Below are 25,022 nucleotides of genomic sequence, written 5' to 3' on the forward strand. Positions count from 1 at the left end.
AGCCTAGTCAATTAATTTGTATTGTCATTACTTTATTGTCATTATACTAATACAGGCCTGTACAGTACTATGAAACACTGTTAGACTAAGACTCCGGTACAGGATAAGTAAGACCTGTGCACAGAAAATAAGTACAAAATATACAAACATGTGCATGTGCAAATATCTGCATGAAGGTGGGGTGATTAAGGTCCAGGCTAAGTTACTATATTAATAGTAAAATTGAATAAATATGTAGATTGGCGATAACTGTGCATAGAAATGGAAGAGTAAAACAGGAAGTTCAGGAGTGTATGCTAGGGTAGACCAGTCTGTGTGTACAAAGTGTGCAGTGCAGTAATACGAATAGCAGCAAGTGTTCAGGTAGAGAGAGCAGTGCACAGCTATCTGCACAGAGAGGGAGTTCCAGTTCAGTGCAAAGTACATACAGTCCCTGAGCCAGTGGTGCTCAGTGTGGTTGTGATGAGTGAACTGTGTGTGTGTGTTCAGCTTGAAGTGTTGTTGGTGAGACTTGTTCTTAAATCTGGTGGTTCTGGCTCTGATGTTCCTGGAACTCTTTCCGGGGTGCAAGGATTGAAGCAGGAAGTGGCTAGGGTGCGTGAGAGCAGCGTTGATGGTGTACTGGCCAGTTTTCACCTCTCTCTGCAGGGCCTTGTGTTCAGCAGCATGGTGGTGCTGTCATACCAGACAGTGATGCAGCTGGCTCTCCACAGTGGACCTGTAGGTTTTGTCCTGCTTAACTTCCTGACGATCTGTGATCAGGTGAGATCCTCAGATATGAGGAACTTGAAGCTGCTCAATCTCTCCACTGCCGTCTCCTCTGTGCGTAGGGGTGTGAGTACTCTGCTCCCCTCCTGGAGTCAAAAATAGGCATTGTGAGTACACTAAACATCAGTGAACATCTGAACAATTCTCGATGACTGTATAATGTCAGTAAATGATTGATATATATTGATATATATATATATATATATATATATATATATATTGCAAGAATATTTTGCTTATGCCATCTGTGTAGTTCTTTTGAATGCATGTCCTGTATGAAGGTGGATCTCGCTCTTGCTTTGCTTCTCGAACTGCTAAAGCTCAGCTTTCTCACTGGTGCAGTAAGGCATTCATTACTGTCTTCCATGCCAAAAACCCTTCATAATTCTCACCTTTCACAAGTGAAACACATCCTGAATTTTCTCTGTCATCCAGAGACCTATTCTAATGTCCCATCCAGAAGAGTTCATGCTGTCTTTCTTCAACATGCTACCACTCACATCTGCAGTAACGCTATCCAGCGAGGACCTTTGCCAGAGACCTATGTCCCTCTGATCTGCACTAATTGTTCTGAATCAGAATGAATGGGGAAGCTAGCTTCTTTGCTCCATGTGATTCATTCACTGATGCGCTCACAGATGCATTGGCCACAATGCTCTGCTCACGACATCTTGTGATCGCAGTGTGGTGGATTGCATTTGTCTTCGCGAACTGATTTACATCCAGAGGTGTCCTGACCACCTGCGTCATTACAAATGTATAAAAGGTATGATTCATGCTCTCCGGGAGCACAATAGATTTCTCCTCGTGATCTAATAGAATTATGGAATGTCTACTGTGGGCACATGTCTCCAGTGCTGGTCCTGCGCTCTGCCCGCATACAAGAATCATCTCCTCTGCTAGGAGTTTGTCCCAATGAGTCACTGGTGTCTGTTATTGTTTACATCGAGGATGTTTTATATGTTTATAGGCATGCAAGTCTCGTAACTTGATATACAGTACGCAGAAGCTTAGCCGTAGAGGTAAACAAATGACTTCATTTGAGCTAATCTGGATTTCTGTTGTGGATTAGTGTCAAGTGATGGCAGGCATCAGTTTCGATCACTTTTATTGGGTAGGATGACCATAGGTCCTCTTTTTCCCTGAACATGTCCTATTCTTGGGATGTGGAAAGTGTGTCCGGCTGAGTTTTTAAAGTTGTTTTTTGATTTAATGGCAGCTTTTGTTTCCCCATTCGCCACACATTCTGTGTGCAGATTTTTTACAGCTTTTAAAAACGTCTGTTTCAGTCCCATCATCTCATCCCCACTGTTGGTCTACATGTACCTGCATTTACATGCAGTCACTGGTCAAGCTGCTTCACCCTATATTAGGCCTTTGGAAAAAAGGCTATGCACTGTATTATAAATCACATTTCCAGCAGAATGAAATGCACCAGCACACAGCTGTCTTAGTTGTTGCCATAATTGTGTTGATGGGATAAAATGCTTTAGGTATCGGTTTAAAAACGTGTGTACTGGAGCATTGTCTGTGTTTACACTGAGCTCATATTAGTCACTTTCTGAGACACCCCTCCATGCCCTGTTACTCCACCCCATCTCATCAACAACCACCCCACATTATCTCTGTCTGTTAGACTAACAAACATGGTGGAATCTGATAAGTGCTTGGTTAACATTTGGTAGTGTTTTTCCAAAGTGGAGATAATTAACACACCTAAATAAGATAAAGTTGGATGCAGAATTAGCAACGTTTAACCTGAACAGGTATGTATGTATCACACAGATGTTTATAAATATGCTGCCTGATTTCTGAAACTTCATTAAATTGTTTTAACATGAGTGGGGTTTTTTTGGTTACATTTTTTCACTTTCTTTTATAAATTAATCAATCCATACAGATTCTTACAGGGTACCTTAAGGCAAAATAGAATTTTTGTGGTCATGTCTGGATAATAAATAGCTTTATTTTTGTTGGTTCCCTTCTCCAGCACTGTGAAGCAAGAGTTGGTAAGGTTCTCTACGGCTTCACTCTTTCCTATCAACCATCTCTGAATTACTTTGTTGACATCTCAAATATGGAACAAGACTGTTTTAGTGGTAAAAAAGGTGATGAAAATTATTTTTAAGGTGTGGTAGACTTCTGACCTCATGACTTTAAGAAATGAGAATATTTGTCTGGCAGAATTTAAAGGCCATTGGTGGAATGGAGCTACCAGAAATAATGTATAAAGTGCTAGGCATGTCTAAATGAGAACATTAACTGCAGATTAGAAAATTGTTTAACTCTCTTAACTAGCTGTCATGATGTTATTTTCTTCAGGTCCTGGCAGATACCACAGATAACACTGCTGAGTGATTATATACCACTTCTGAACAACCGGGGGTGGCACCAGAACACCTCTTTAGGCATAACACATTTTTCTATACATAATAATAATGAGTACTTGCATGTCCCTTAGTGAAAAGTTCATATGTAATTGTATAAATGATATTTAAAACATAATATCAATATGTGTACAGTATATGTACTGCTCAACATTCTCTGCTCTCCATAAAATCCTCTCAGATCTAACTCTATCTCTTTACCTTCTCCGAGTAAATGGTCACCCAGCCCGAACTGCTAAAAGATTGCCCACTGAGGTCCCCTCTACCTGCGTCAGACCAGCTGCCACCTACCAGCAAGCCCCGCCCCCACCACCACCCATGCCAGACCAGTGGCACACCCTCCTACCACAGCTATCCGTCTAATGACCATGTTAAAACCTAAATAGACTCTTAACTATCTGCCACTATTAATATCACCACTATCACCACTAACTATCGTTACTCGGATCATCACTGCCATGGCTATATTAAGCTCTTCTACACCATGATTATTGTAGTATGATTATGATCAGAGCAGTTCAAAAGTATAGATGGTTTGGTAACTTTTAGCAATAATTTATAAATAGTTCTGACCAGAGGAGGATGGGTGAGTCTTGGTTCCTCCCAAGGTTAATTCCTCCAGCTCTGAGGGAGTTTTTTTTCTTGCCACTGTCGCCGTTGGCTTGCTCACTGGGGGTCTTGGATCCTTCATGTCTTACTAATTATTCATTTTGTAAAGCTGCTTTGTGATAACAACATTTGTAAAAAGCGCTATACAAATAAATATGACTTGAGTTGATGTGTGTGTGTGTGTGTGTATATATACACACATATATATATATATATATATATATATATATTGCAAAGTAAAATGGCTCATATGAAAGCACATTAACCCTTTTAAAGTTTCAAAAGGTGTATGTTGTCATGCTTAACATCAAAATAATGTAATGCAACATTCATTTACATAAATACAAGTATACCTATATACTTGTATACCTTATACCTAGATTTATATATATACAAGTCCACCAAGTCTTGGTTTCAGAAGAAGTGCTGGATGATTCTGGAGTGGTCAAAACAGTCTTCTGACTTGAACCCCCTCAGACCTGAGAATATTAATGAACTTGTGTCCATAGTCCATGATGAATGGGCTAAGATTCCTCAGGAAAGCTGCCAGAAGCTAGTGTCTGGCTAGGAATCATGTTTACAGCAGGTCTTAACAGCAAATGGGTGTTACTGCCGTTATTGCACACTTTTACTTTTACCAAAATTGTCTGTGTAATTCCAACTGACCATTGCCTGCACTAAACTCTTCCCATTCATGTGATGCTTTGATACCAATCCATAAACTCCAGATACATCTGTTTGCTTTCCTGCTTGGTTGGTCAGGTCACATACATTTATTGTAGTGTATCTGCCTACCATGTAGTCCCCAGTGATGTGCAGCAGTTTTGTGATGCATGATGGGCCTGAAGAACAAAATCTCATTCCAGTGAACACAAGTTATATTGAGGAATGACAATAAAACCACTTCACTTGACTAGGCATGAAGTGAAATATGCTCATAAAGCCGAAGTCAGGCCCTTGACAGTAATAAGAAAGTTGGTTTCTCTTGTATTGAGACAAATAAAAACATGTCACACGTTTCTTCTTTATTTCTATAAATAACATCATGGCCATTCATTTTTTGCTGAAATATTGAAGTCACGAAATTAATGTTGAGAAGCCACAAGACTAATTTAACTAATTTGCTATCAATGTATTGTTAAACTTTTAGTTGTTTTTTATTTTGCAGTCACTAAAGACTGAATGCAGACTCTTTGTCTTTGTTAGGCGAAAAGGAAATCTCCCCCGTGATTGTTCATGCAGATGGACTGAACCCCCTTTTTAATTCCCTCCACAATTTTAATCCTGCCTCACAAAGACTGTGCCTCTCTTTCTCTGTAATCAAACTGTTTCTCTTTTAGCCTAATTATATAAACTTGGTCAGTTCACATTTGAACTTCAGTGCTAAAATGTGCTCATATTTTTCTATTGTTTCACCATTAGCTGTAACTGATCCACTTACCACCATTAATTAAAAGTCTGGAAATGTGAGGATGGTCATACTGACGTTTAATAATACACATACATATTTAATATATATATATATATATATATATATACAACTATTGCAATACATCTTATTCAAATTATGCCTTGAGTATGACTTTGAAATTAAAAGTTGCCATGTAACTTTCTGGCATGGATAGAATTACGTAAACCTTCTCATAGAGAAGAAGCAACACAAAACCCCTGTATAATAAATTAAATCACAATGGGATATCATTCACATTTTCACATCACAACTGCACACAATAGCAAAGATTTCCGTCAAAAGCCATATGTCTGATCTTGGCATCAGAAAAGTAAGCTTTGACATTAGCAGGTTTTCTTTCAGTGGTTCAGCAAAACGAAAAAAGTGCAACAAATGTCTCCTCATGACTTCTATATCTCTCAGCATCTTACCTATATAATAAACATTCCACCATCAAAACTGGACCGGACACAATTTAAGGAAACCATCTACTATTTGTAACATACGCTCTTACACTGTGAGACTGTTCCTGTTTTAAATCACATGTAGGTTTTATCAAATCCTTGTTAAACAATAAGATGCTTGTTTTGTTTTAGTTTTTTTTTTTAACAATGTGGTGTGAGAGACCCAGCAAGATCCTTCAGGTTGATTAATTCAATTATGTGAATGTTGATAAGAAACAGCCATGGACAGGAATAATTTTTTTTTCTTCCTATGTTTCCTTCAATTTCCCTCCAATTCCGCTTACAAGCTAGGACCCCCTCATCACACAATGCTACAAGTGCTGGGAGGGTGCAAGCTAGCACATGCTTTGTGAAGCTAGCCAACTGCATCTTAGATGCAACATCATTGGACAGCTTAAAACACTTGGAGAAGAAAACTCTCCCACTGACAGGGCCAACGCTTAATTACACAGTAGCACCACTTGAGTGGTGAAACCCAAAAGTGGGTTTCATTTAAAGTTAGTAATAGGAGCACTTTGTAGAGTCTACAAACAGCTACATTTTCACTATGTGTCTAGATAAATTACTGCATGTTTTAAAGCCCACTTTACACCAGACATGGTAAACGCGAGCAGTACACTCCTATATCAGTCAGTATTTTGACACTGGCTGCAAGCGACATTCCAGCAGTTTCTAGGAAGAAACACGATGAGGCATTTATGCTGAATGTACAAGCTTTGCCAACAGGCATATTAACAATACATATATCTGAAGCTATTGGGAGTCAATAAGCTGTGGAATAATCTGCCAACTAATATTGTAAACAAAACAGCTAGCTTGCTAACAAAATCTGCAGAAAGCAGTAAGGTCTGATAACAGCTAATTACAATTTTCTTTTCTTTTTTTTTGTTGAAAATTTAGACAGCATAGTTTATTTAAGCAATGCACTTTCAATCAAGCCATGTGTAGCTTGTATTTCTATGCAAGACAAACAGAAAGAGTTTGAGCCGTGCAACGCTGGTGTGTCACATCCAGTGTGAAATAACAAGCATTGTGGATAAGATCTGGTGTGCTGTGTGTGCTGCGTTTCACCTGGTGTAAAATGGGCTTAAGCTAGTTGGTCTCATTAGAGATGGCAAAAGCATTGATGGGTATTAATAGGTGATGCTGAATGGGATATTGGAGAAAGTCTATGAGTTATCGGCTTTTTTTAAGATCACATTCATTACATATCAAGTAAATACATCAGTGAGGCTTTATGTTATTAACAGAGATTAAACTGCAGAAATGGTGGCTACTTATGGGAAGTGGTTAAATTAAATATTTAGATCTGTATTGTCTGCTTCTAACAATTTCAACATTAATATCAGGGGAAGGACAGGTGGTAAAGGTATCAATTCAATTCAGATTTTGAGGGAAAAATGTAAAAAAAAGATAATAAAAAAATCATCTTATGCTCATAATGCTATTCATATAACTGTCAGGCAAACAGCGTCTGGGTTAAATCTGTGGCATGCTGTTTGTTGTCCACGGCCATCGTTCCCCGAGAATTTTAGGGAAGTTCTCACTGTGCAGGTCAGAAAGCAATTTCCTTTTGTTAAGCAACAACTTTGCTAAGTAGACTTCTCATGGGGGAGGGTGCAGCAATTAGTGTTTCTCAACCTACTGTAGCTCGGGTGGAGCGGTCTTAAGACCTTATCATGTTTTATCAGGTGAGATCTGGTGAAATGCATCGAACGCAAAATAAACAAGGAAAGACGTGTTTTTACACGAGCTGCCAGTAAAACTGGGCATGATTAATCAGCTGCTTCTAAGAATTCCGTAGAAACCTTTCCTCTGCCTCAGCCGTCCCCTGGGTCATGCCAGAGCTTTCTCATGTAGCTAAAACTGCCTTAAACCACCAAATCTGAGATAGAATTGGGCAAGAATTTTTTCTCATGTGCTCTTGACTCCAAGATCGTTTATCAGAGACTTGTTCTCTTTCTCTCTCTCTCTCTCTCTGTCTCCCTTCCTCCTTCTCTCCAACCTGTGTGCACATTCATGGCATTCTGGTTTTAGCATATTGTTGCCTTCCTGCACTCTCACAGTTTTTGTGTTCTGTCTTTGTCACACCTGTTTTAGCTTCGTTTCTCTCTCGCTTGCTTTCCTTTTTAACCTCACACGGCCTCTCCCGTCCCATGTCGGCTCATACATCACTAATTTTAGTGTTTGCTGTCAGTTTCTCCTATTGAGAACTCTCCATCTCTCATGCCCCCGTAGACATTTCACAAGTTCCTGCGAAGTTCCTTAGTTCCTTTTAAGCAGTTGACCTTCTGCTGGTTCGTTGGCATGCCTGCATACAAAGCCGCTGAACTGAAGCAGCTCATATGCATCTCTCCTGTAAGTTCAACGTCTCGTCTGTGAAGGTAACTTGAAGTATCTGTTGCTTGCAACCCTGCTGCGGGGAGCATACCACAGACTGCGTTCCTTGCTGTTGAGCATCCGCCTCTGTCCTTTCCGTGCTCCCAGCACAGCTCTGTCCGTTCACAGGGTCTGAGCCCTGAGGGTCCTGTAAAAGCGCCTGCTCTGTGGGACAGGGGCAAGTTCTGGGTAAGCAAATGCTACCCCCTTGCTTTTCTGACACATCCGAAGGGTACAGGTACGTCTGTGAGGTGCTGACCACATCTCGCAGCTCTCGCGCTACCAGTGTGGGTGAGTCGCGCGAAATGACGGTGGACATGCGCCCCCCTCCCCCACAACGAAACTCGCCGTGGCCCCGCCCGTGGCTCCGTCCACCCATCCTACAGAAAAGGCACTTGACCTTCTCGAGAACCTTCTGCAGTACAGTCTTTCTCAACAGGATGTAGATCCATGGGTCCAGAATGGCGTTGACTGAGGCGATGCGGATGGCCTGCAGGTCTGGGTTGCCCTCGATCACCTGCATCTCTGGGTGACGGTACAGCTGGTTCACAAAAACCCGCACCTGGCAGAGAAGGACAGACAAGCATGAGATGTTTTGAATCCTGGAAGGCTGCAGGTAACCTGTTGATAGCTACAGATTAATGGGATAAAATGGGTAGATCTAACGTGGGCAGTGGTGGCTCGGCGGTTAGAGCGCCGGGCTATCGAGAGTGGTTAGAGTGCCGGGCTCGGCAAGCTGCCACTGTTGGGCCCTTGAGCAAGGCCCTTTACCCTCTCTGCTCCCCGGGCGCTGGACTTGGCTGCCCACCGCTCTGGGTGTGTGTACTCACTGCCCCTAGTTCACTAGTGTGTGTGTGTGTTCACTACCACAGATGGGTTAAATGCGGAGGACACATTTCGCTGTACAGTGTACACTGTACAGTGACAAATACGTGCACCTTTACGTCTGGGCCACGTTCTACTACTAGTGTCCCGTTGATAGGTTCTCCTCCTCTGTCATAATTTCATACCATAATGAAATTAAACAATTTGGGTAATACTTCACTCGAATCATGCCTTATTATATTTGTGTTACTTCTGCTTTCATATGCTGTTATCATGTGGTAATGACAGATTATGTCCGGTAATACAACAACAGTACCATGTCATTATTACTGGTAATTGTCATTACAGTTATTAGTAATGGTAACATGATGCTGTTCCATTAATAAACATAATCTGTCATCACATTTATATGACACTACAAAGCAGAGTACAAGTTAAATGTTAGCACGAATCGCCTCCCACACATTTTTCACTGCAGTCCACAGACTTCGTACAGTGGTTGGATTTTGTTTTCCACACATTTCCTAACACAGACCACAACCTCTCAGTGGTATTTACTTCTGCAATTTTGTTGACATCACCGAACTCCCACTCCACAAGCAAAACAAGAAATATATATAATTCTATCTATATAATTCTTATTAATAATAAATAAAATATATTACAGAAAGTCGTCACGTATCTTGTCACCATTTAAAAAAAAAACAATAATGCTGTATTTACAGTGTCTATAAAAAACACAACTCACAACTGGTGAAATGGAGATCACCTAAGTACAGTGACCGTGTCTCAGTTGACTGAAGTATAAAGACACCTGTCTGGAAGGTCCAGTCAATGGTTAATCAGTATTCCTGGCTACAAATACACCATGAAGACAAAAGAAATAGATGGAAAGTCACTGAACATTCATCCATCATTACAAAATGAAAGTCATATGGCACATGTGTAAATCTGCCTAGAGCAGCCCATCCACCAAGACACCTAAGCCACAGTCTCATCACTCATATAGTGCTTAGAGCTATTTGGGACTGAGCCTTACTTTTTAATGTTAATCACACTTGACGTTATTGATTTTATTGATCTTGGCACTGGTGGGTGGGTTCAGAGCACAGGTACTGTAGGTTCACACATAAGACATAACCTGGCCACTTATCCATACAAATCAGAAAGATCAGACTGGATACAGGCAAAAATCTGAATTGAACAATGAGGCATGTACAGTAAACACAGCCTGGACTTTCTCGCCTGGGCACAGTCTGTCCACAGTCTGTGGCCTTCTAGTGGGCAGGCGTGCGATCCCGTTCTGACTAATTAAAGTCAATAAGTTGATATTGTCAAATATGCTTCACACACAGTCCCACAAACCAACTCAAATATCTCAGAACTAGTACAACTACAGTCATGCCCATTTTCAGCCATCTGTACACAACCGTTCTCCAGAAATCTCACATCAGACACATCGTGTCTGTCCTTTCTTGTTTAAAAGGATAAAGGTGCACGTATTCGTCACTGTACAGTGTGGACTGTACAGCGAAATGTGTCCTCCGCATTTAACCCATCTGGTAGTGAACACACACTCACACACACACACGTGTCAGGGGCAGTGAGTACACACACACACCCAGAGCGGTGGGCAGCCAACTCCAGCGCCCGGGGAGCAGAGAGGGTAAAGGGCCTTGCTCAAGGGCCCAACAGTGGCAGCTTGCCGAGCCCGGGAATCGAACCCACAACCCTGTTATCGATATCCCGGCGCTCTAACCGCCGAGCCACCACTGCCCGCTACTGTAAACGTAAACAGCATTGTTTACATGTGAGGACACGCCTCCCCTAAAACTTAGCGTTTTAAAGGGCTCAACATTCACCACGTACATTTACCATAGCTGAGTGTGTCATAAGATCATATGCAAAACCGTAGCACTGTGTGACAACTTTCAGTGTAATCATGTTTTACTTGTTATTTTGTTCCAACACTTCCTCTTTTTAGTGAATATAAAGGTCCTGAACTTTTGGCTCTGCATTTTCAAAAAAAAAGAATACGTCTGTTTAATATGTGTAAATAAGACTGAAAGGGACATCCTTTCTTGTACACCTTAAAGGGGGATTCCACTTTCCAATTTCTACATAACTAAAAGGTTAAGATAGGAATGAAGAACAATGTCTTTCAGAGTGACTTGGTGTGAAACACTAGTTTTAGAGAAACCTAAACCACTTTTTCACAGTGGTGGTGAAGTCTTAAGTGTAAATGCCACTACAAGCATCAACATCACATAAAGTTGCTTGACCTCTTAACACATTACAGTAGTTTAGAGAATGTTTTGGCTATAAATGTATACATTATGTATTTTTTTAATACAATTAAATTCATTTATACAGTCATGTGAAGAAGTTAGGACTCCGTGTGAAAAATGTACGACACTTCATCAAGACCTTTGTCTTTTTTGACATTTAAACATATTACATTTTATTTACCTTTTAACAATATGACACATGTATTACCATTTAAAATGTATAACATTAGAATCAGGTGCAAAATCAAGGATTTTGGAGGAGCCTGTCTTATTAAACCGCTGACATTTAGTTTGATTTGCTTTTGATTGCTAAAACTGAATGGTTTCCCTATTATAAGATCTAAAGATGGAGGTGGAAACGTCATAGTTTGGGGCTGCTTTGCTGCACCATCGTGAATCCACTTTGAGTTTTTATAGTACCAAAGGTCACAAGCTGAAAGCTGTGGGGGAAAAACTCACTCACAATTGATGATAAAGACTGGTAGAGGGTTATGAGAAACATCTAACTGAGGAATTACCAGCTATTAGGGCATGCCCACCTGGTGTCCATTAGATGAAAACTGCATTTCTAGTAAGTACATTTTACAAATTCTTTTTTAAAATAAATAAAGTTTTATTGGTTTAGTTATACTACCCCCATCTCTCAATATTGCTTAAATGAAGATGAAATATATACATATATATAAATATATTACAAAAAGACGAGGGAATTCCAAGGGAATTCCCCTTTGAGCTTCTAAATCTTCTAAATCAGCCACATTGCTTCTAAGCAACTTATTAAATCTTCAAACCTTGAAAAGATCTTACAGAAACGCTCGAACAGTATCTTAGTTTCAGATTTGTAATGGTTGAACATCATTGGTCACTGGTTGAAGAAAACCAGCAAAGTCCACGATAGTCCAGACCCTTGTTTTTTTTTTTTTTTTTAAGTTTTTTTTTAGAGCTTGCAGCCAATCTTCATACCTTTCCACCCACAGGTGGCACACTTCTCCAGTGACTGCACTGTCTCCACTGAACGGCTTTATATTTAATGGAAATGTGTTCTCCTCCTCAAAGCTTTACCACTGAGTTGTCTTCCATTTCCAGTTGTCTTCCTATTACATCACATCACCTATTACACCTGAAACTTCTGCTCACTGGCTGCTTGATAAGATTTATCTTGTAGGTCAAAAATATAGGTCATCAGTTTCAGACGGCAGACTATCTGCTGTCCTGCACAAATTGTCATCCACCCTCTACACCATCCATCACTGGTCGGTCAACACCGCAGTGATACTGGCATGGTAGTGGTATGTGAGTGTGTGCGTGGCTCTGGCACAAATCTATCAGGCAGAGCAGAGTTGCTAAGGTTTTTACACAGTGTCAGGGCTGCCAGTGTTATCCAGCGTTCAGTCAAAAACGGACTGTTTCTAAAGGCTAGAAGAAGACTTTAGAAACATGATGGGTGAAGGAAGACAAGCTATAGTTTCTGAGTACCAGCAACTTAGACCTCCAAAATAGGTGTTTCTTATAAAGTGTCCAAAAAACACAGTTTCAGGCTGTTCTTCATTCTCATTCTGTTTCAATCTACGTTTCTTTGTGTTATTTGCAGTCTTCGAGAAGTAAATACACAGTCTGAAGCAAAGCTTGGGGATCTGTAAGCAAATTTACCAACTCTTTAATCCTTCTTTCAGGTAAAGTGTTATATAACTGTTCTGCTGCAAGCTGTTACCTGTTAACCCAATCCATGTTTCAAAATGTGCTGTTCATGTTATCATTACACAATGCCCATGCTTGCTGACTTTTCATGAGACACTCACCGTCAATGGCAATAAGACCATAGATCTGGTCTTTGTGATAGACAGCTATGTTCCATATACCCACTACACCCACTAGGAAGCTATAACCATTCGAATATAAGACTTTTAGCAAGCAGGGTTCTCAAGTGCTCAAAAGGGTTCTTTGGATACATATAAAATATTTAGTTATAATTTAATTAATTAATTATTGAGTTATTGAAAATAATTATTGAAAATATTGAGTTATAAATAATTTTATATCAGTCTTTATAGAACAATATGCAAAAAGGTATCCATCACTGTGAAGAGGACTTTCACCAGGCAGAGAACCAAAGGGTTCTTTGAGGTGCCTTTACTAAAGAACCTTGAAGAACTAACAGAGAAAGGAACGTAATAAATTAACACAAACACCTGACTCTTCCTCAGTCTTCATCACATGGTCTTCATAACCAATTACTGCTAGGAAGGCCTCCACCGACAAAAGGTGTTGGTTGCTTGGGGCAAAAAAAGTAAACGCCCCTTTGAATACTGATGTCCACCATAGCAGTGGCTGCCAGCCGGGCTTCTGGAGTGTTCCTGCACTCTCTACACTCTCTACACTATATGCCCAAAGGTGTGTAGTCCCCTGCTTGTCCAGTGCTTCTTCTGAAATCAAGGGTACTAATAGAGGCCTTGTTCCCCATTTGCTGCAGTAACAGCTTCTACTCTTCTAGGACGTATGTATGCTAGATGTTGGAACACTGCTATGAGAATTGGATTGCATTCAGCCAAAAGAGCATTAGTGATGTCAAGTATTTCTGTTGGATGATTAGTTCTGGAAGGATCACGAACACCACTGCTACTCATCGCAAAGGTATTGGATGGAGCGTCATGAATTAATGCTGTTCTACTGTTCCACAATTCAATGCTGGAGGCGCTTTACACCACTCGAGGACAGTCATTCCCAATCCTGGTCCTGGACAACCCCTGTCCTTCACATGATCCAGCTATTTAGCTAATTAACAAGCCCCTTCTGAGCTGAATTTGGTGTGTTACGCAGGAAACCACTTAAATGTGCAGGGCTCCCTGCGCAGAGGGTCATAGTTATGCATATGTGCATAAATGTCCCTTTCTACAATTAAAGGAAAGATGTCTGGATACTTTTGGACAGACTTAACACTCAAGTCTGAGCACCACATTTAATTCCTGACCCCATAGTCTGAAAACCCCAGACTCACCACCAGCGGGATGGAGCAGATGAGCACGACGGCCGAGGTGGCGATGAGAACGATGACCATCTGGATCTCGGCACCGGCCAGGCGTGCGAAGCTGCGCCGTCGCCGCAGCTCGGCGTGAGCGCGCGCGCCGTCCGTGCCAAGCGACGTGCGTCGCACGAAGCGCCGGTGCATCATGATGAGCGCGCCGCACACGAGCACGTTGCAGGCCACGGTGACGAGCACGAGCGCCGAGCTCACGCCCGCGTACATGTAAGAGAAGGCGGCGTGCGCGCTCGTGTTCGTGCGCCAGTCGATGAAGCACCAGCTGTCGGGGAACTGAAGCACCACGCGGCCCAGGCCCAGGCTGGGCAGCGCGCAGAACAGTACGTTGGTCACGTAGATGCCGGCGATGACGAGCGCCGCGAGCCGCTGGTCCACGTAGCGGCTGTACAGGAAAGCGTGGTTGATGGCCAGGTAGCGCTCCACGGACATGGCGCAGATGAAGCTGAGGCCGGCCAGCGAGAAGAAGAGCAGCACGAAGCCCGAGTACTGGCACAGTGGATCTCCGCCGGGCCAGCGGCCGTACACGTAGGTGGTGATGGTCACGGGGCTGGCCAGCAGGGTGCCCAGCAGGTCCGTGACGGCCAGGCCGCACACCAGCGTGTAGAAGGTGGTCTCCTTCTGCTCCTTGCGCGACTTGCGCAACACCACCACCGCGATCACGTTACCCACCACGCCGAAGATGAACATGATGGCCGGGATGGTGGGGTCCCTGGGCTTGCCCGTGAACGTCGTGGCGCTCATCTTCCCTCGCGAGGCTCCAGAAAACGGCAGCTGCACACGGACCTCCGCTTTAACCGCAAGCGCATCTTACGCTAGCGTCGCACATGCATCCTCAGACCCACTCCAGAACTTCAGAACCGGCCGAGTTTACCTTCTTAGTCCTCGGAAAGTCACTTTACGCGCGTCCACGTCGCATTCCTTCCCGGGTCACGTCTCTCTCTCTCTCTCTCTCTCTCTCTCTCTCTTTCTAACTCAGTCTATCCGCGTCCCAAACGCTGCGTCTCGTGAACAGTTCTTCTGGCCATTGCTGGAGTGTTTAGCCCCTTTCACGCGCGCGCGCTCCGCGGTGCTTCCTCGCACAGTGAGACTGAAGCTGAAGTTTTGCGCTCGAGAGATATTTTTCCACGTCAGCTCCGCCCTCCCCGAGCCACATGGTTGGTGGAGTGCAGCTAGTGCAAAGCTCGGAACACCCTCTAACACCCTCACGTAGAAGATGCAGCTGGCCACAGGCCGCGGTGAACTTCACATCCACACTTCTCTGTAGGGTGTTTCCGTTGCTTTTTGCGCAGTAGTGGGAGCATTGCTGTGACAATTTGATTGCATTTAGCGACGTTAGCGTTAGTACCCCGGATGTTTGATGATCACACCAACAACTCCCTGACTCATCCCAAAAGGATTGGTTGGAGCACCATCCATCATTCCAGAGAGCACAGTTCCACAGCTCCATGCTGGGGGGCTTTTTACACCTCTAGCCCACGTCTGGCATTAGTCATGGTGTCAATGGGTTTATGTTGATCTGCTCGAGAGAGTCCTATTCTATTGGCAACACTTCTTTACATTGACTAGAAAAGCTGTGTGTGTGTGTGTGTGCATTTGTAAATATGTGGCAGAAATGGGTGCAACTTAAATTAGCTAAATGCATTCAATAGAAGGGGTGTCCGCAAACATTTAGACGCATAGTGGATCCCGTATTGAGCTAAACTAAGAACAAATATGACTGTAAAAGAGAAGGAGAGAGAGAGAGAGAGAGAGAGAGAGAGAGAGAGAGAGAGACTGACTGACATAACAGCCTTGTTGTGTTTCCATGGCAAAGTGTTTGCGCAGGATCTCTTACATCTGCTCTTTGTTCGTGCTGCCATTAACTTTAATGACCAGCCACCAAATTTGCTCACTTTCATGAAGGTTCCACACTTTAAATTAGACTGTTATCTTCCAGTTAAAGCCAGTGTTTGGGCCTGAGGATGAGCAGGCTATGTATACTCATTATCAAGGCCCAGAGCACAGTCATTATGTTGTGCAAACTATTTCCATCTAATGAGGACGTGTTATTTGTTTCAATAAGAAGCTCAATGTAATGCATGTCCAGATCATTTCCTCCTTTTAATTTCTCAATATTTCAATCATTTAGATGTGAAGAAATGTGCCGTTCGGACCGGGGACACTTCCGTAATAATAGGAACATTAATATGCACCATATGTCCAAACGTTTGTAGACACCTGCTCCTCCAGAGTTGCTTTTGAACTCAAGGGTAATAATAGTAACAGCCTCAACTCCTCTGCAATGGCCTTACATTGGATTTTTTGGAAACATTGCTGTGAGGATTTGATGGCATTTTGTCATGAGTCCATTGGTGAGGTCAGGCACTGATAATGAATGATTAGTTAAAGATCAAAAATGCCACTAAAACATGTGTGGCTGCTCCAGAGCATCTTGTTATATTGGCATTGCTTTCCTATGGCAATTAAACAAGCTGTGCATGTGCAACTAAATGCCTGTGTCAGTAATGGATAAATAGACCAATAGAAATGCTCTAAAAGAAAATAAACTCTTATTTTATAAGCCAAACCAAAATACTTTATACATGTAGTTGGCATTTTGTCCCACTGAGTAAAGGGACAGTGAGCTAAATATGTGATTATTATATTTTGGTTTAACACTGAATACACATTTTTGTCAAAATTTCCATTTGCTATAAATACACCATATTTTTGATCCGAGTTCTCTTCAAAAGTTTAACTCACAACTAAAGACTTCCTTAATGCTAGGGTTTTTTGTTTCATCACATTATTGTCACAATAATATAAAAGTTGAAGTGTTTACATTTCTTTAATTCTAAACCAAAACCTGAACATGACCATATCTTCATCTATGACTCATGGCCATAAGCTTACAAAGTCAAGAAAAATACATTAGGACTTTTTAACCATATGTTTAGTTCTTAAAAGAAGAACAACAATTTTTTTTCTTTCTTACACGTTTGAGGTAATCTCTGGTAAATCTCGGTCTCAACAACAGATCTAATTCACCCTAACACCTTTCTTATGAAGTGTGCACTGTCCAGAACTGTGATCTTCCCCACTTTGCTAGTTGATGAATGGCCATCAGCATCAGAAGTAAGTGTCCAATCTATTCTTGGCTGTTCCTAATGTTCTTACAATGCTCCCACTATAGTCCTTGTACATACTGAGCTTCACTGTTTCTTTCAGGGAGATGTTTTGGCCCTGGAACAACTATCAATCATCAGACATGTTTCCTCTTTCGTCTTGTACAGAACTTCACTACACAGGACTGGACTTTTTGTTGTGCAGAACAGGAAGATGAAACACGAGCACTGCCCGGTAGGTCACTATAGCACTATGTGCTTAGTGCTTGGATGACTTTCAATGCTGTTCCATAAGTGTTCATTGTGCTGATTGGTGCTTGGACCCCACAATTGCCGCTCACAGCTACATTTTGTGTTATTAGTATTAGTATATAACTATTTTACCAAGTTACCAAGGACATAAAAGAGTGCGAAGACGCTGTAGGCTTTTTTTTTTTTGTATAAATCACCATGACAACCTAATCCAAAATCTAACCCATATCGAAACCTCAGTTACCAATAGGAAATGTTTTGGTCTATCAGAGTTTCTAATAATAAACATATCTCACGTAAGAAGAGTGCATTGTTTTCCAAATGGAGATTTACCTCACGGCACATTGCTTTCCGGTGATCATGGCAATGTTTAAAACCCACAAAGAAAATAAAACCAATCACACACACATATGATGAAGTCTACTTTTTTAGGTGTTTCAAAAAAGGAAAGACTTGAACTATTTGTTTTCCTTTACTTGTCATATTTCAACATTCTGATTCAGTATTTCAATGACTACTTCCTTTTAAACATTAATACTGCACATTGCATAATGTCTGACAGTGCAAAAATGAAATTTATTCATCTAATACCATTGGCCTACCATTGGCCAGATAAAAATGACTTGGGAATATGTTGTCAACGTAAACAAGATAGAGGTGTTTCTTTAGTGCTGGCATTAGCATTGGCTTCTATTGTGTGTTGTGTGCAGGACTGTTAAATGAATGGGTTTCATAATACAGGGTGGGCCATTTATATGGATACACCTAAATAAAATGGGAATGGTTGGTGATATTAACTTCCTGTTTGTGGCACATTAGTATATGGGAGGGGGAAAACTTTTCAAGATGGGTGGTGACCATGGTGGCCATTTTGAAGTCAGCCATTTTGGATCCAACTTTAGTTTTTTCAATGGGAAGAGGGTCATGTGACACATCAAACTTATTGAGAATTTCACAAGAAAAACAATGGTGTCTGAAGGCAATTGTCTATGCTGTGAAGATACGAGATGTGCAGCATCTGAAACTACGGATACTGGAAGCCTGTGCTAGCATTTCTTCTGCGGTGTTGCTATCAGTGTGTGAAGAGTGGGAGAAGAGGGTTGCATTGACAATCTAACACAATGGGCAGCACTTTGAACACATATTATAAGTGGTCAGAAACTTGTAAATAACTCATGAAAGAATATGTTACGTTAAAAAACACACCATTGTTTTTCTTGTGAAATTCTCAATAAGTTTGATGTGTCACATGACCCTCTTCCCATGGGAACAAAAAACTAAAGTTGGATCCAAAATGGCCGACTTCAAAATGGCCACCATGGTCACAACCCATCTTGAAAAGTTTTCCCCCTCCCATATACTAATTTACATTTACGGCATTTAGCTGACGCTCTTATCCAGAGCAACTTACAAGGTGACTCCTATTACACAGGTGGGCCAATGTAGTGTTAGGAGTTTTGCCTAGGGACTCTTACTGGTGTAGTGCAGCATACAATCACCCAGACTGGGAATCGAACATGATCTCCCACATGGTGTAATAGCTCACTGGCAGCTAGTGGTTTTATCTGTCGCGCCACACCAACCACCATGTATTAATGTGCCACAAACAGGAAGTTAATATCACCAACCATTCCCATTTTATTTAGGTGTATCCATATAAATGGCAATCACTAATTTTCAAACTGCAACAGCTACGGTTTTAATTACAGCCCAGTTGTTGATAATACAACTTTATCATTTGTACATGGGAAGAATTAGCCTAATGACAGAGCATGTGGCCTGCCTGTAGATGAGAAAGCAGACTAACACACATGTGTTCTGTTTGTCACAATACAACCACAACTAACAGTTACTCCACATTAGGCGCTCACGCCTCAAGTCAGAAAGACAGTCACAACATTAGTCAGAAAAACTGTCTGACTGACTCACGACTTAACCTAGACTCAAGACTTGAGACTTGTGTAATTCTAACCTGAAAAACAAGAGTCACTCATTAAATTAGGTAATATAAGTAATAAGTAACTAATATGAAACTATATATTGTTACTGTCTTGCAAAAACCTTGTATCTTAATTTTTGCTGTTTTTCACTCATTCATGTAAATTGAATCTCGTAGTTGTTTTTTACATTGTATCAAAATTACATGATAACCAATATAAATGCTCCACAATGACCTGGAATAAAATCTTTTTACCTTGACTTCTATCGAAGGTTCTATTGAAGTGTTATTTCCTTCTCCTGTAAAGTTTCATCATTTTGTCATTTTGGAGAGGTTTTTGTGTGACAGTGACAAGTAATGTAAGTATTGAGTCTCGAACTAGACTCAAAACTCAACTTATGGTTGCCTTACATCAACCCCCCCCCCCTTTTTTTTTTAAGTGAATTCACTGTAGGAATAAGATCATGTGAATCTTGCTAGATATGCAGCTTAATCCTTTTGGTGTAGGGTTTTGAACATATTTCAATTCAATTCATATGAGTCTTTTTAAAGTTTTCTGGTATATAGTTAGCATTAGACTTTCATTCCCATGGACTCAAGACTTGGCAAGAGTTAGGATTTGGAACCAAGAAACCTAACTCCAGACTCCAGACTCAAGACTCTGTTTGGCTTTGCACCTGGACACTGCACACTCCAGGGACTCAAAACTCAAAACAGAGACTCAAGACTCAACTTAGACTCAAACATTAGACTCTTGATGTTTGACTTGGACACACACCTCTAAGTCTCAAGATTCTACTTGGACTTGAACCCCAGACACTTGAGACTTGACCTGGACCCAAACCCCAAAGACTCAAGACTCTACTTGAACTTGTGCCCCAGATACTGGAGACTTGACTTTGACACACACCTCAAAGACTCGAGATTCTCCTTGGATTTGAACCCTAGACACTTGAGGCTTGACTTGGAAACAAACCCAAACAAGCCCAAAGCTGTAGAATCAACTCGGATTCTATTCCCAGAGACTGGAGACATGACTCTGACTTTAACCCTAGATACTCGAGACTTAACTCAAACTCATACCCCAAAGACTTTTGAAAAGACTTGCACCTCAGAAACTTGGGACTTGGCAGGGGGGCACACTCTGAAGTTGAAGACTTGACTTGATTCTGTTCTCAGGAACTTAACTCTAATTTAACTTAAGGGTAAGCAACTACACAATATACACAAGATAAGTCAACTGGAAAGATCCTGTTACTAGGTATCAGTTTGATCAGACTTGTGTTTTTTTTTTGTTGTGTGTTGTGTGTTCTGGGGAAGTGATGTATGACGTATATTAAAATGATCACACTCAAAACACTCTTCATGGTTCAACCACAAAACATCTAGCAACAAGTGTGAGTACAGGTGAAGCAGAGTTTCTTCTGAGGGCTCTTTGTAAGAACTGTAGCACACGAACACAGGAAGTTTGAGGTTGTCCCCAGTGTCACAAGCACATTCTGCTGATCAGCATAATACACAAATAGAATCACTAACTGTGTCGCAGAAGGCGGAACTTGAACACCACCTCCACATGAACAGCAACCAATCATTAGTCTGTAAATCTCATGACTGTCTTGTGTTTCTATGTATGTGTAAAAGTACAATACAACCATTATTGTAGTCACTTTCACACAGAAAATGTGTTGACAGATCTTGCAAATTTCTCACGTTACTTGATCTTTAGCTATGTTGTTGTTTCATTCCAGATGTTTGAGAATATACTGCAAAAAATAAACTGCATATATATTTTAGCTGGCTAGTTTACCCTTTCAGTCCCTAGAGGACAATGTGATTTGTGTCCAACTACAGAAATAGTAAAACACATAAATAGTTACAACATAGCATGAAAAATGGTAAATGAAACAGAACATGGGGACAAACATTACATAATATTATGGACATGAGGACAGTAAGGAGAGTGTTTTAGGTACACCCACCTTGACAATTTAAAGAAGAAGAAGAAGAAGAGGAAGAAGATATAAGGATATTGCTGTTGTTACAAGATACCACTCCCACACTAAATGTTCAATTATTTGTGGACATCCCTACTCTCCTCTGGCTGGTCTTCCTTTGTGCACCATCAGGCCCCTGCAACTTATCCAAAATGCAGCGGCCAGGGTCGTCTTCAACGTTTATAAGTTCAGCCATGTCACTCCACTGCTGCGTTCTCGTCACTGGCTTTCTATAGCAGCAGCCCGCATCAGATTCAAAACCCTGACCCTGGCCAAGAACGGACCAACCCCTCCATACTTGATGACAATGGTCAAAAGCCGATCTGCACCAAAAGCCGGCTTGACCCACCATCCCTTACGATCCAAGGAAGACAGGCCCTCCAAGCTTTTTTCTGTCCTGGCACCAAAGTGGTGGAACGAACTTCCCCTGGGTGTCCGAACAGCAGAGTCACTTACTGTTTTCAAACGCAGACTGAAGACCCATCTCTTCCAAAAGTACTTAGGCGAAGAGTAGAGTACTACGGTCTCCATATTCACTTGTGTTTAGTAATGTCTAAACTTAGAGGTATCTTTGACTTTTTAGTGTATTCCAACTAGCTAAAGTTATTCTTGAGTCTAGTTCCTGTATTATTGTCAATAGTATAGGACTCTTTGGAGCAGATAAACATGAACCTATTGGCACCATGCCTAATGCCAGGTGTGGGCTAGAGAAGTTTAAAGCCCCCCAGCATTGAGCTGTCGAGCAGTGGAACTGTTTTCTTTGGAATGATGGTAGGGATGAATTGGGGAGTTGGGAGGTTGGGATGAGGCAGGGTGGTAATCATCCAACATCCTGACCTCACTAACGCTCTTGTTACTTAATGCAATCAAACCCCCTCACTACCACACATACTACTATCATGTTGGTGTCAATGTTGTTCTAAGAATGGCCCACTCCCCAAATAATCTTGAGTCAGTGGTCCTACTGTGGCACCTTTTTACTGATGGATGGATTGGGGGGGGGGGGGGGGGGTCTAGGAAGTCGCCCCCCCCCCCTTTCTGCAGTCATAGCCCCTTATGCTTTAGACTAGATGTTGGAACATTGTTGTGAAGATTGAATTGCATTTAGCTACAAGAGGATCTTAAGTGCCACTCCATTCCAACATCCCAAATGTACTGAATGGAGCTCCATCATGCCAGAGTGATGCTCCACAGCAGGGCCACTGCCAGGGATTTTGGGCCCCATGGAAAGGTATTACACTGGGTGCCACACCTCTTTGCCAAAATACTCCATAGTACAGGGCTAGTGGGCTTGATACCCTAGGCCTATGTGTGGCTGCCACACAGCATCCTATTCTATTGGCAGTGCTTTTCTATGGAGATTATAGATTGAGTTGGAGATTAAGTTGTGTGTGCAGTTACTATTGTCACCCATAGCTGTACCTCAAAGTAGATCAATTTAATAATTAGAAGGGTTTAGATGTCTAGATACTTTTGTATGTATAAAATGAATGTACATAATAACCTGGCCACTCAGTGTATAGACTTCACAAACTGTGGCCTAAAGCAGCAGACTATTTCCAAGGCTAATTCTCCAGTTCATGCAATAAGCCTCTTTCACACATTGGCTGGCTCTCTCCATTCTGCTCATTGACGTGAATGCCAAATCCGTCCGCTTGAAAACTGAATTAAAGCTCTCTAATTGACAGTGGCTGAAACATGAAACCTCTGCAGCCCATTGAGTCCTTTGTGATGACTAACTCACTAAATGAAATCTTCAATGCTTCCATGACCAAAGCAAATAAGGGATAATTAAACAATATTCAAACGAAAGCCGAGAAAGTCAAGCTGAGTTTATTTGAAGACAGGGAAGCACCACCTGGCAATCTTGTAAAGTAAGCTGAAGAAAGAACTCACATGAGTTCATGTCTGCAAAAACAAAGCATTCATAGATACACAGAAATATACACCATTAGCAAGCATAGATTATGACATCACATCTCTAATGTGGAGTTATTAAAGCAGTTAATCATATTATGGTGATATTAAAAACAAATATTATGTGTTATAGGATAGCATCATTTCCTGTAAGAATGCAATTTTGGATTTGTAGTCATATTATATGAAAGTAAGTGCGTCGCCTGTTGATTTGATAAAACCCTCATGATTTAACCTCTAAAACGGACATCCTAAGAAGTATAATTCAGTCATTACATGCAAAACATGGCAAACGAAAATCAAGTTTGGAACTACTGGTAGATCAATGCACCTTTAAAAAATAAAGGTCCTAGCAATTCCATAGAACCACTTTTGATTTCATAGAAAACCATTTTTGCAAAATACATTTGAGGTTGAAGAACTATTAAATTATTAAATAACTCAAGCATTGATTTCTTTAATGTTTTTTTACCCAGGTCTTCAAATCTGCACCTTAAATCCAATTTCCAGTCCTGGACTTATGTTCGTGTGGGAAGTTAAGGGAACAGTTAATGTAATTGATTGGCCACGTAGAGTCACACCTACCAAGGATTACAAAGTTCAGGACTGGAAACAAGATTCAAGGTCCAGACTTGAAGACCTCTGCTTTAGAAGGTTCTTTACACATACATCTGTTTTACAAAACAATTTTTTATGGAACCAGAAATGGTTCTCCTGAGGCATCAGTTCTGTTTAGTTCAATACAGCTCATACCATACATCAAATCCAGCACTATAAAAACTACATCTGCACAAATTTAATAGCCCTATAGCCATCCCTCAGAGAACCCTTAAAAACAATTAAACTAGTTAGGTGTTATTAATATTTGCATGTTTGCCACATTTTACAACGGTATTTTACAGCTCTATCACTATTCATGTGTTTTTATTTAATAGGGATGCAACTTAATATGAATGTATCATTCCGAGTAAACAGGTAATATGCTGTAAACATGGCAAGTACACCACACTTACTCCACACCAAACATGGTATGCATGGTATACAGAATATTTTACTGAGAACTTCTTTCCTGCCTGTTTTCCTTAATTCTGCCTGATCTGTATCTCATGGCCATAGTAGATATACTGGCAGAGCTGACTAGCAAATGGATCTACATGGCTACCAGATCAAGCAATTTCTAGGAAAGGATGTTTTAGTAAAGTGCAGTACCTGAACACTGCCAGTCATCAGTGGTTAGTTCCAGTAGAATAGGCAAATGTTAAATGTCCCTGTCAAAAGAGCATCATGCAGACCTAAACTGACTTCAAGATGGCTGATACTACTGTTAGCCGTTGATGTGATGTGCTTTTTTAAAATAGCAGTATGCCACACAGAGTCAGAAATCACATAAGCGAGTTTAATGTGGCTATGTGATTATTAAGGTGTTAAGGACTTTGGACAATGCTAACAAGCAGTCAGAAGCATCCACTAAGTCTACATACAAAACTAAAGAAGCAAATGTCAGACGTGAAACATGTCCTGACTGATCAATTACATTTGAGGTAAGTGAGAAACTGGGTACATTTGATTTTTTTGCTGAAATCTTGTTTTAAGTGCACTGATCTGCAAT

General features: G+C 41.2%; 1 protein-coding gene across 1 annotated transcript; it reads right to left on the minus strand.

The window, feature by feature from the left end:
* Window positions 1-5,235: 5,235 nt before the first annotated feature.
* On the minus strand, window positions 5,236-15,277 carry ptger4b (prostaglandin E receptor 4 (subtype EP4) b). Its single transcript, XM_072673835.1, has 2 exons — window positions 14,166-15,277; window positions 5,236-8,619 (listed from the first exon to the last, which is right to left on the minus strand). Exons 1-2 carry the CDS (start codon window positions 14,946-14,948, stop codon window positions 8,020-8,022), a joined length of 1,383 nt encoding a protein of 460 aa, XP_072529936.1. The 5' UTR covers window positions 14,949-15,277; the 3' UTR covers window positions 5,236-8,019.
* Window positions 15,278-25,022: the final 9,745 nt, after the last annotated feature.

Source organism: Salminus brasiliensis, chromosome 1, assembly GCF_030463535.1.
Source record: "Salminus brasiliensis chromosome 1, fSalBra1.hap2, whole genome shotgun sequence".
Classification (NCBI taxonomy): Eukaryota; Metazoa; Chordata; class Actinopteri; order Characiformes; family Bryconidae; genus Salminus; species Salminus brasiliensis.